The 13362-nt window shown below is 31.9% G+C and overlaps 1 protein-coding gene across 1 annotated transcript in view; it reads right to left on the bottom strand.

Annotated features, from left to right (window-relative positions):
- The window catches only part of MALRD1 (MAM and LDL receptor class A domain containing 1), an 879021-nt gene that overhangs the window by 594744 nt on the left and 270915 nt on the right, over window positions 1-13362 (bottom strand). Inside the window, exon 21 of the mRNA XM_074195229.1 lies at window positions 6362-6449. Within this exon, the coding sequence (XP_074051330.1) occupies window positions 6362-6449 (88 nt within the window). The remainder of the gene's footprint in view (window positions 1-6361; window positions 6450-13362) is intronic.

The raw sequence follows: 13362 nt of genomic DNA, 5'->3' as shown, positions 1-13362 counted from the left end.
AGAAATTCCCTTTAGGAATATATAGCCATAAAATAAATAAATTAAAGAGTTAGAGAGGTGTAGATCATGAGAGTTCAACAATGACAAAGATTTGTTACCACATCAGATATTCAACTACTATATCACATTTTTATTCTTTGAATAACTGCTCATTTTAAACCTATTTTGCTAAAAAAGTTATTCTTTCTGTGTCTTCCATTATAACAGGTTTAGCTATTTGCTCCCACATTCCAGAAAGTGGCATTAGGTCTTTTTTTACATATTTAGTCTTAATAAATGACAGACACAGAAATTTTCAGACCTCACTGAGAATGTTACAGTAGGGTTTAATAGACATCTTCGTCTCAGACATTCTGTCATAGACACCAACAACTTACAGAATTCAGTATCACTTGAACTGCCTTTTAACCGGAATGTGAGTCTTTTAATGGCCCTTCTTTGTTTCTGACATGGGCTTTTGCATAAATAAGAGGCAGAAAAACATTTCCATTGTAATCTTTGAATGGGGTAATGGGGCTAGCTGATTCTGCATTTCTTGATTTTGTTTTTGAACCTTAGAAATAAAATAAAAACTCTTAACTTGTGGTGTCCTCAAATGGAAGGTTTTCAATTTGCATAGTTAACCACTTTTCTGTTTTATGGTAGGGTAGCCTCACAAGCAGCCAACAATAGTTTAGACAAATTAAAACTGAAATTTCTGATTATTCCTCATTCTTTTTATAGTACTATTAATATCCTAAACTTATTTGTATTTCCCACATGATCTTGCCATTCTGTTGATATTTAGTATTTCTCAAGAGACCCTTAACACTTCTTAGCAAAACAAAGGGAAAGAGAAGCTTAATATGCTTTTCGTTAATATAGTTGTTCATCATCCTGGGAAAAACAGAAAGAATACAAAACAGCTTAAAGCTAAAAGAGGACTCTACAAAGACCAAAATTTTGACCATCTTCAGTATATTTTGACTAACATGAACCTCTGCTGAGAAAATAGGAAAATCAGGGGAAACAGAAAAAGCCTGAAGAATGTAACATGAATAAAGATGATTATTAAGGATATAACAAAAAAGATGCCTAAAACAGCTAGTAAATTGAACAATCAGAAATAATTAGCAAACCAATTCAGTTATAAATCAGAAAAACTACAATTAAGCCAATGAATTCATAAACCAATACTCATTTTACAGCTGCTGTGATTCCATATTTTAAAGCTGCAACATAAGTTTCTAAGTTAACTGAGTCATCTTATTGCCTTTTCTTTCAAGAAATAAATGTATCCTACTCTTGACAGGCCTATGGAAGAGAACAATGAAAAACTATTATTCACATTAATACAGAACAGTAAGCTTTGCAAAAGTTTTTCCTCACAGCATTCCTTTAAGGTACAAAGTGTATTATCCTCTTTTTACAATTAAGGAAGCTAAAGCTAAGAGATGTTAAATGAGCTCCATAAGGATACCAAGCCAATCAGAAACAGAGCCAGTATTTTCAACCAGTTCTCCCTCGTACCCTATTGCATGATAACACAATGACTAGTTCACATTGCAACAAAGATGTATGAATGTCAACATTGTAGAATCTTAAGTATGAACTCCCAATTTTATTTTGAACTTTGCAATATAAAAATCATTTTCATGAGCAGGGGGGGGATGCAAAAATGAAGCTCTGCTTCCTCTATGTTATAAATTTCTACCTATTCTGGGGAGTGAGTCGATCCTTTGATCCATTTTTTTTAAATTTTTTTCTCCAACATATCCAAAAGGAGAACATCTTATCTATCTTCAATTTTCACATCATTTAAAGGTGATATTTCACTTCAGTTCTGGTAAAATAGAGTACTGGGTTATATTTTTAAATAATCCTCTATTATCTTCTCTTCTTTCCCTTTATGGTATATATCATCTTGCAAATTAAGTGGATTGATAAGTATCCTGAACATTTATATTGGTTGCTTTAAATAACTAACTCTTATGTTACTCCTCAATGAAATTACTTTTCTTTTTGTTTTTGAATTTTCATTGCTGAAGCTTTCCCCTCCTTTTGATGTTGCCTTCCACTCCAAGATTTTATCTTTAGGATTCTATTTTTTTCTTCCTCTCATTCTTTTGAAATCTGTTCTCCCCATAAGTAAGTTGCATTCAAATTACATATATCTTTCATATTCTTTATCACAATTTCTAAGATAAAGCCCTCAATTCTCCCTTGCCAAATTTCCTATCATAAAATTTTCCAGAAATCAGTTCACTCCTGTTGGCAATAATTCAAAAGAAGAATAAGACAAGATAAGGCATCATTAAATGCTCTACTCTTGACAGGTTTATATGTCACTAGTAATATATCTGATAATAATAAATGTTTGCAAAGTAATTTACAAATATTTTTTTCATTTGATCATAGCAATAACCCTAAGAGCTTTTATACCTCCATTTCACAGAGCAGAAAAACTTAGGTAAATAGAATTTAGGTAAATTCCCCAGGATCACTCAGATAATAAATATCTATGTCAATTTGAACCAAAGTCCTCCTGTCTCCATGTTCAGAGTTTTATCTATTGTATATAACTCACTCTCTATTATCAAATTCGAGGATGTTTCTTTAACAACTATCCCTACCTGTGAAAAAATATGACACCAGAAATCTTTCTTGATTTAGAGTATAAGCCCTCTTAATTCCCCATGATCCACTGTATTGTAGTAATGGGAAGAAAAATGTAATGCCCAATGCAAAAGAACTGCTCATAGAAGAACTATGTTACACCTGAACATTTCATGGGTTACATAATGCTTTAAGAGCAAATTTGTTTATTTGAGAGACTTTTTTTTCATCTTCATTTCAGGTTAGATTTAAATCTAGAGCTATTTCTTTTTGTCAAGGAGACAATTAAGCAAAATAGGTGAAAAGTTCAAGAAGAAACTGAATCACAATTAAAGGTTAAGTGGAAATTAAATTAGAAACCAGAGCAGGTTCAAAAATGAATCTGGACAAGCAGAGAAAGACCTGCTTAATGCAGAGTCTACAATGTCAAACTTGTGATAAATGAAATGATAGCAGCAAAGTAGCAATCATGTAGGAAATCAATTGATTTTCAAAAAAAGGAAAAGGGAAACATAAGTAGTCTCTGATTTTATATAGTATATATTAGTGTGCCTCAGTTTTTAAATCAGCAAAATTTGACTTAGATTCCTAGCTAGGGAAGACTAGGGGAGAATATACAGAAAGAAGGTAACAAATTTATTCTCAGATTAGGTAGGAAGCAAGAACAGTTCTGTTCATGAGTACATGGGAATAACAAACACTTCCATATACATTCTTTCATTTACACTAGGGATCCATGAACAAAACAGGATTGAAAAATAAGTACTTTCCCCCCACCTCCCCCTATAAAGGTTCTTCTAAATTGTGTTTCCATTTGAACCTCATGGGACATTTTCATCAATTTCTCCATAAAAAAAATCTATGGTTTCCACAGACTTTGTGATTTAACAAAAAGTTCCTTTTGTTATGGAGCCAACACAAAAACCACATGGAAGAAAGTTCCATGCTTTCTTCCAAAATTCTAACCAGAAGCCTGGGGCTAGTACAAGTCTGCAACTGATTTTTCACATCTCTGCCCTTGCCTCTGGCTATTCTCCTCCGTGTTTGAAATACCAGTGGTGGAAAGGAGCAATAGGAGAATGAGGGACAACAAAAATGGCAAAATATGGAAAAGGAAAACTCTCTGTGTTGTCCTCTATATTTCCAATCACAACTTTTTCTTTTTCCTTTAGGCCTAGAATGCCAAGATCTCTTTGAGGGATTGCCAATGTTTTGTTAAGTTTTCAAAAAATCATAAGTCTTTTTCCTTTTGAAATTGGATCCATGATGATGGCTAGTATTAGTGCCAGGGAATGAGGAGGTAAGGAAGAAATGGCAGCCAAATGGACGCCTTGTACTTCCTTTGTTCTCTAAGCGGCTTCATCTATGACTAAGACGAACAGTAGAGAGAAATCATCGGTCAAAACTTCTACCCTCATCTTTTCACTTCATCTATTTACCAACCATAAGTTTGCTATAGTCAATAAAAACATTTCCATAGCTTATCTTGTTGTCTAACATGAGCAACAGGAGCATAGGAGATTAAGGATACAACCTGTAGTCACTGTTGTCAGCATCAGTTTCCAAGAACCCTATTATTGAATTATCATACTTCAGGGCTGGAAGGAACCTCAAAAGTTATCATTTGCTAAAAAAGAATCCATTCTACAACATGCAAAGAATTGACTCTCCCAAATGATGATTGATTATCTAGTCTCATCTGAAGAGCTCAAATAAGAGGAGACCCAGTCTCTTAGAGGTAAATCATTTTAATTTTAGATAGCTCAAATGATTACAGTTTTTCCCCTTTGCATCAAGATGAAACAAACAATTGCATAACTTCCATTTCCTTATTTAGTTCTCCCATTTTATATATAAGGATAGCTGGGGCTGTAAGAACTTAAGCAATATGTCCATGGTCACACTGACACTAGATTCAAAGTATATACTTAAGTTTTCCTTAAGACTAGGTCTTATTCTCTGTCCATGGCCACCATGAGATTAGTCAGGCCATTTTTAAGATCTAAGGCAATGCTTTCATGAGAAGTGGGTCATTCTGCTCTTAATATTTCTGTACTTCCCAACAAAAGCATGCCTATTCCATGTAGTTATAGGGAGCAGCCTGGGATTTCATTTTTTTATTTTCTTAAGATGAATATTTATTGAATATTCAATAATATAACACATTTTTCTAATTCAAGAAACTAAAGAAAACAAAACAACTAAATTTATTGTTTTAATTTACAACTAAAGTCTACTTGAAAAATGTAAACTTTAAAAAATGAGGCACAAAATGCCAATATTTTTGAGATATTAGGGTAAGACTAGTCAACCCAGATAGATCTTTAAGATTACAAGGAAGTAATTAAAGAATGAAAGTTACTATAAATACTAATACCTGATTGCCTTGGGAATTTGAAAAATGGGAGAGTTAAAATAAATAGTTATTTAAATAAATGAAATTAGTAAGACAATAATCAATTAGGAATTCTGTGACATTTTTAGCACTTCTCAATAATTTATCCTATATTCAAGACCATAGGTCCATGTTTCATCTTTTATTCTATCTTTTAGATGTCATCTGGGATATTGTAATGTTCTGTTTAGTATTTATTTAGGGAGAGAGAAGTTTTTAGTGACTTTAAGGAGAACAGCAAAATTGTTTTCACACTGAAAATTAGGAAATTGCAATCAGATTTTTTTCCTATGGAAAAACAAATTCTGAAATATTCTAAATATTCCTTTTCTCCTGAAAAATTTTCATGAAAAAATATTTTGTATTGTTCAATTGTATCTGACTTCATGAACACATAGACAATGTAATCCATGGGGTTTTACTGGCAAATATGTTGTAGAGGTTGACCATTTCCTTCATTCATATATAAAAACACATATACATTGTACATACATATATATATATATATATATATATTATATTATATATAATGTCCATAGATTATAAATAACCAATATGAATAAATGCATATGATATAGTTACATAAAGATACATATTATATATATATACAATAAAAACATATATATATAAAAATATGAAACAAAGACTTCCAGTCTCAGATGTCACTTTCCTTTAGTAAATGTTTTCTTAATTGTCCAGTGGTAAAGACTCTCCTTTGAAATGACTTTGCATTATATAGCATAAAAGAAAGTAAGATTCTTGAGAACAGATGCTTTTTCATATATGTCCTTGTATCTCCAGAGGTTGGACATTCTCTTATACCTAGTAGATTCTTAATAAATGTTCACTGTTCTTTATCATAATCAACCATAAAGTTTTAAAGGAATGAATAAGATGAAAATCGGTCCTAAGACTGATTAAAATTATTAGAATTCATATGCAAAATATTTTATGCTGTTGAATGGATTTTATCTCATTTAATCAATTTTTCTACTTAATAAATAAATTTATTATTTTCCCACATCTCATCTAATCTTAACAAATGAATCTATGAGTTGCAAGTTGAGTTGCAAAAAATCATATTTCTGCTTCATGAGTGTGGAAGGTAAAGCTCAAGAGAGACTGTGATATGCCCTTAGTAAAATTCTGAGCCCAACTATCATGGATTCAAGTCAATGGACATTACCTCAGGGCACAGAAAATTTGGAAAAGAAATAACATTTAACAGAGAAAATGTAGAGTAATGAAAATATTTTGTTTCAGGTTTTCTGATCCATTTCCAGCAAAATGTCTTCATTTCCACTTCCCCCAGAAGAAAACAAATAGGCTTTGTAATGCTAATAAAATAACATAATAAATCTCTTCTCTTACCAGGGTAGAGGGTACAATCCATAAACGACAAGTCATCGATTGCAATGTCACCCGTGAAACCATCCCCAACTGCAGCCTCCACTAAGATCTAAGAAAGCAATCAGTACAAATGGTTGGAGTATGGAGGGCAGGGACATCCTATTAAATGTTAAGCCTGAATTGTTACTCGAGAGATTTTCTAAGTTAAACATTTCTAAAATCACCTTAAGACTTTTCTCCCACATATACTTTTATAGTGACACTGTGTGAAAACTAGCCAATCATTATTAGAACTCTTTCTTATTCACATTAATCACAGTCAACTCCTTTGACATTTGTAGGGCTTAGAAGAGCTACAGTTCCACTGAAATTTCAGTGAGATATAAAAGGCTGACAAAATGCCTATCAGAAATGGCAGGTTGTGATTAGTTTTGAGTTTTACTGTAATAACATTAATCAAGATGAATTATTTTAATACTTATGCAAATATGTTTCATACTTAATAGGCATTCCATTGAAATATGATAATAGAGCACCTAAGGACCACTAAAGTCAATTTAAGAAATACAACATTTTTTCCCCTCTTATATTTCACCAATTTTGTTCAAGAAATTAATGCCTTTTTCCTTATGTACCTATCACTAAACTAAGCTCTGGGCATATAAATAAAGGCACAAACAGGCCCTATCCTTCAAGGGACTTATTCTTTATTTAAAATAATTTTTCTTGACAATTTCAGTTTTACATGACCATAGCATGCTACCTCTATCACTTCTCAGAAAGAAATCCAATATAACAAAGCATTTTTAAAAGCAAAAATAGAAGAAAAGATATTAGTAGAACTCTTAAATACTCAAAAATGTAAAAAATAAGTACAACTTTTTATAATCTTTGGACTCCCACTTCTGTAAAGAAGTCACATGGGGATGTTTCTGCAGATCTCTTCTTTGGGCCCATGTTTCTCTTCTCAAGTTTTCAGCATTCATTTTGAACTATTTATTGTGGTTTTTCTAATTGTTGTATTCATTATGTTTTATTTTCTTGACTCCACTCACTTTATCAATTCATGTAAGTCCATATTTTTCTGTATTCATAATAGCTGATTATTTCTTATAACAATAAATTATTACATTATTCCATCACGTAATCACACTATCACATTATAATCACATACCACACTTAGTTTAGCCATTCTCAAAATGTTAGACAGCTATTTTTTCATCCACTTCTTTTCTGCCAAGAAAAGAGCTGCTAAAATATTTTAGTATGTATGGGGATTTTCTTTTTATGAATGACAAAAAATAAATAGCAAAATCTTTGAATCAAAAGCTAACTTATTTACATAATTCCAAAAGAGGAATATTATTCACAGAAAATATACATTCCAATGAATACCAAAAGCAAATAACTAAGCATATATGAGATATATACAAAATAGTGACAGTAAATCTGAAAGGGGAAAATGATACAGTTTCAGGGACCAAGAAAGAACTCCTAAGAAGATGATATTTGATCTAAATCATAGAGGAAGCCAGAAACATCAAGAAGTAGAGGTAATAACATTGTAGGCATAGGGGACAGTATAGAAATAGAAGATGGAACAATGAGGAACTACAAGCAATTCAATGGGTCTCTAGATTATAGAGTATGTCAAGACAAATTAAATATAAGAAGTAGGAATACAGGAAGGGACCAGTAAATTATGAAGGACATGCCCAGCAGAATTTTACGTAAACTAGGAAGCTAGATTTTGTAGCTCAATGAGCTGGGAATGATATGATCAGACATAGAACTCACCATTTGACAAAAAATTGTTGGGAAAACTGGAAAATGGTATGACAAAAACTGGGCATAGACCCACATCTAACACTGTACAACAAAATAATGTCAAAATGCATACAGGATTTATACATAAAGGGCAACAACATAGATAAATTAATAGACCAAAAATACTCTTATTAGATCTATGGGAAGGGGATAAATTTAGGACCAAACAAGAATCAGAGTACATTATAAACTGCAAAATGAATATCACTATTTTAAATTAAAAAGGTTTTTTACTATTAAAATCAATGCTGACAAAATTAGAAGGAAAGCAGAAAGCTGGGAAACAATCTTCACAACTAAGAGTTGTGATAAAGGTTTCATTTCTAAAATAGAGAATTGCATCAAATGTATAAGCTTGCAAATAATTCCCCAGTTGAAAAATGGTCAAAGAATTTAAATAGACAGTTTTCAAATGAAGAAATTAAATATATATATATATATATATAATTGTATGAAAAATGATCCAAATCATTATTGATTAGAGAAATGAAAATTAAAATAACAATGAGGTATCACCTCACACCTATCAGATTGTTCAAGATGAGAAAAAGGGAAAATGATCAATGTTGGAGAGGTTGTGGGAGGATTAGGACATTGATGCATTGCTGGTGGAGTTGATCCATCCATTCGAGAGAGTAACATGGAACTATACCCAAAGAACAATAAAAATGTTTATTCCATTTGACCCAGCAATTCCAATTATAGAACTATATGTAGAGGAAATCATAAAAATGGGAAAAGTCCAACATGTTCCAAAATATTCATAGCAGCTCCTTTTGTAGTGGCAAAGAATTGAATATTGAGGGGATGCCCATCAATTGGGGAATGGCTAAATAAGTTATGGTATGTGAATACTATGGAATACTATTGTTCTAAAAGAAACCATAAATGATCAGACTCTAGAGAAGCATGGAATGACTTACAGGTTCTGATGCTGAGTGAAGGGAGCAGAACCAAAAGAACATTGTACACATTCAATACAATATTGTGAGATGATCAACCCTAATAGAAGCAGCTTCTCTCAGAAGTTTAGAGAGCTAGAACAACCATATTAGACCAGCTATGGACAAAGTTATCCCCTTCCAGAGGAAGAAAAACAAAACAAAACTGAAAAAACCCTTCAAAATCTGATGAACAGTTTACAAAAATTATTTCTTAATCTATTTCTTTCCATTAATCTTAATTCCTCATATGGAAAATGACTAATATATGAACATGCTTATTAAAAATATGTATGTACAATGCTAACCTGACTGTTCACTACTGGGAGTCGGGGTAGAAAGGGAGGGTGGAAGAAAATTTTGTAATTTAAAAATAGACATGTGCATATGGATGAAAAAATAAATATATAAATAAAGACTGAAAAGGGAAAAAAGGTGACACAGTAGATAGAATACAGGAACTGGAGTCAAGAAAATCTGAGTTCAAATGCAACCTCAAAATTGTGTGACACCAAGAAAGTCATATTTGCCCCACTGATCATTTCACCTATAAAATGAGTTGGAAGAAAAAAAATCAGAAATCATTCCATTATTTTTTGCCAAGAAACTCTCAAGTGAGATCATGAAGAATTAGATAAAACTAAAGAGACTAGACAACAACAATATATTTTCAAAAACTTTAGCTCTTGAACAAAAGATGAAGTAGAATAGAAAATGAGTAGAGATTTAAAGTAGGGAAAGTAGACAAGAGATATTAAAGATCTGAATCAGGTTCCTGGGAGTGGGCTGGAAATGAAAAGTTGGGTATTTATTAAATTTGTTAACAATTATCTCTTATTTCTTTAATATCACACTGGAAAAGAAAATTAAGCTGCTTTCTACAAACACCCCTGGGACCAATCCTTCCCATCAAAAAGCTATATTCTTACTTCTCCATTCCACTTTGAGGAATAAATAAATAAATAAATATCAACTCAATTCAATCAATAAGTTAATTAGCTAATTGGCCAATGCCCTAAACCTTCAGCAATGAGGTATGCTAATAAGTCAATTAAACACCACACACATTTACTAAGGGCCTATAATAAAGCACTTTACTATCTTCTAAGATTGTTACAAACATTAAATATAGATAAACTATAGGAACTTGCATCCTATTGAAAGGAAAGACCTATAATTCAATGCTATGTGTGTGTGTCTACTTTGAAAGTGATGTAAATAGTAACCTACAGTAGCTCAGCAAATGAATTGCTGAGACAAGATAAATTTAAGCCCCAACTGCTAACCTTCTGGTGATGTTAATAGACAACTTCTAAAAGGATGAGTTTTTCTTTATATTCTTTACTGCTTAAAACTCATAAAAAGAGCATTTCGGTAATGAAGCTATTACCTGAAGTCAATAAAGTACCATGATTTTCTCAGTCTCTAATGTGTTTTTAAAAATAATGAACAATAACTCCACAACACACTATTTTGTGGGCTGTGTCATGAAGATGACTCTAGATTCTCAATGATTATGCCAATAAAATGTAAAATTTCAAAGTTTTCACCATTTCAAAAAAATCTAAATATAGGCCTAGTCACATACTACAAATTTTTTAAGTAAAAGCTTAAAATAGGATATATATATTTGGGACTGTTAGAATAGTCATATAGGCATGAATTATTTGGTCCTAGTAACCCTAAGAAATAAATAAAATTAAATGCAAAATGTTCCTTGGTTCTATGTGACCTTTTTTTTTCTTTTTCAATGATGGTAGTAAAAATGCAGAAAAAGATAAAGAGGGTACAAAGAATCATAATATTGTGTAGACTACTTAGCAAAATTAGCTTAGCTGTTAGCACTCTCAGGGTGAGTTCTTTGTCCAATGATAAACAAACATACTATCGAAGGAACTGAATTAAATCAACCTTGATTTCCTCCTTGAAAATGAAAGCAGTAGATATCAGGGAATTACTAGATGGTGGTAGTAATGGAATAGGAGGAGGGGTTGGTGGTATCAATTTTCTCAAAAATACAAAGAAAATAAGATAATTCAATAGCACATTTGATCATTATTCAGTGGTTATATTAAGTATTTGCAAGTGGGAAATCATGACAACAATTGCAATTAATGGTCTAATATTTATTTCAATGAATGAAATAGAGAAATTCTACAAAGAATTTCATAAAATTCTCCAAATTAAATCAACATATACTTTGACAATCAGCGACTTTAAAGCAAAGATAACAAAACTTAGAACTGTGAAAAATGTTATCCAAGAATAATTAAAGAAAGAGATCAATCATGTAGGTTACACAGAAACCACATATTTAAGTATTGTAAATACTTTCAGAAAGGAATAAGAAGGTTTTGGACTTGGAAAACACAACAAAATTCAAAAAATGATTTTTTTCTTTTTAGCAAATAGGAAAAACTGTGTTATTGATGTAGAAGTCATTCTTGATTCACTTTATTTGCAGAGAACATTGACTTCTTAGAGAAAAAAGTTTAAATAATATTACAAGAACAAAAAATACTAGGAGATAATTAGGTGGCATTGAGCACTATACATATTGTATATACCTACAGTCAGGAGAACCTGAATTCAGATCTGCCCTCAGAAACAAGTTGAGACACTGTGAATGATACAACCCCAATTCTCTGAAAGAAGAATTAAATAATAAAATAACCAAAATTACAAAATTTTAAAAATCTACAATCTGTACTACTAAAAAAGGTAGTTGAAGCCCCAAATTGGTAAGTGAAGGAGAAAAGGGATATTGAAACTGACCAAAATAATTTTATATAGAAGTTTAACTTACCTTTGTAAATCTAGTGCAATTACAAGAAGATCCAAAAAGTTGATCAACCAAACATGACCTACTTACCAAGCAGAATAATTTATGGTCAGAATTGATTAAGAACACAAATCTTGTTATAAAAGCTTATACAGAAGGAAGGGAAAAGATTAATGACATTCTTTCATGAAGCAAAGAGAAGAAATAGAGGTTAAAAAAGTTTCTAGAAATCTTGAAGATATCCAAAGTTAAGTTATATTCTGCCCCTACTCTAGTGCAGGTCCATCCTCATCATCTCATTTCTGGAAGATTACAATAACTCACTGATGCATCTCCCTGACTTAAATCTCTCCCCACTCCAATTCATTACCCATTCAGCCACTAGTAACTCTTAAAGTTCAGGCTCAATCATAGCACATACACCCTACCCCACTCAGTAAACTTCAGTGTCTCCCTATTACCTGTGGGATCAAATATAAAAATGTTCTTTTAGGCATTCACAACCCTTGATGGGACTGCCAATGCCCAATAAACCTAAAGATCTCCTACTTTTCCAGTCTTTTTATATCTTACTCTCAGTCACATATTCTTCAGTCAATGACACTATCCTCCAGACTGTTCCACAAACAAAATACCCCATCTCTCTGAGTATTTTCTCTGGTTGTACACATGCCTTGAATGCTTTCCTTCCTTATCTCCATCTCCTTCTAGAGAACTTACTGGTATCCTTTCAGTCCTAAGCAAAATAAACTTCCTATAAGAAGCTTCCCTAAGTCTTCAGTGCCTTTCCTCTGTTAATTATTTCCTATTTATTATTTGCTTACATCTTCTCTCCCACATTAAAATGTAGAAAGCTCCATAAGGCCAAGGACTGTTTTTTGTTTCATTTTGTATACCCACCCCTAACTAAGCATGGTGCCTGTTTTCTAGTGGGTGCTTAATAAATATTGATTGATTGATTGAGAATGAAGCTTAGATCTAGAAAACAATCAACAAACAAGAGACAAATTGTCTGCAAAGATTTTTATAACAAACTTAATTAGTAAGTGCTGAAGAACAACCACATTTGAATTGAAAAGGATGGGGAAAAAACATGAAAAAAGTAAACATGGGAAAAGCAGTCAGAGTAGACCAAACATAGGAGGTTCCTGCTCAAAGGTATGCAAATTTGAAGACATAACTTTCAAAGAATTTGATGACATTAACTTTCAAGGCGTTCACACACATACACACACACACACACACACACACACACACACACACGTGTGTGAACGCCTTGAAAGTTTTATATGTGGACGTTATTACTTACCAAAAGATTATTAGTGAGAAAAAAAGAACAATTTAACAGTTATTCCATTCTACATAAAAATTATAAGAATATTTACATGGTCATAAAGGTCTTTATATTAGAAAAGGAAAAAATAGATTTTGAGCAATAATATTACAAAGGAAGCTGCATCTTTCTCATTACT

The sequence above is a fragment of the Macrotis lagotis genome, chromosome 7 (assembly GCF_037893015.1).
Source record: "Macrotis lagotis isolate mMagLag1 chromosome 7, bilby.v1.9.chrom.fasta, whole genome shotgun sequence".
NCBI classification, from domain to species: Eukaryota; Metazoa; Chordata; class Mammalia; order Peramelemorphia; family Peramelidae; genus Macrotis; species Macrotis lagotis.
The sequence above is the reverse complement of the archived record's forward strand: the minus strand, read 5'-3'. Positions and strand labels throughout refer to the sequence as shown.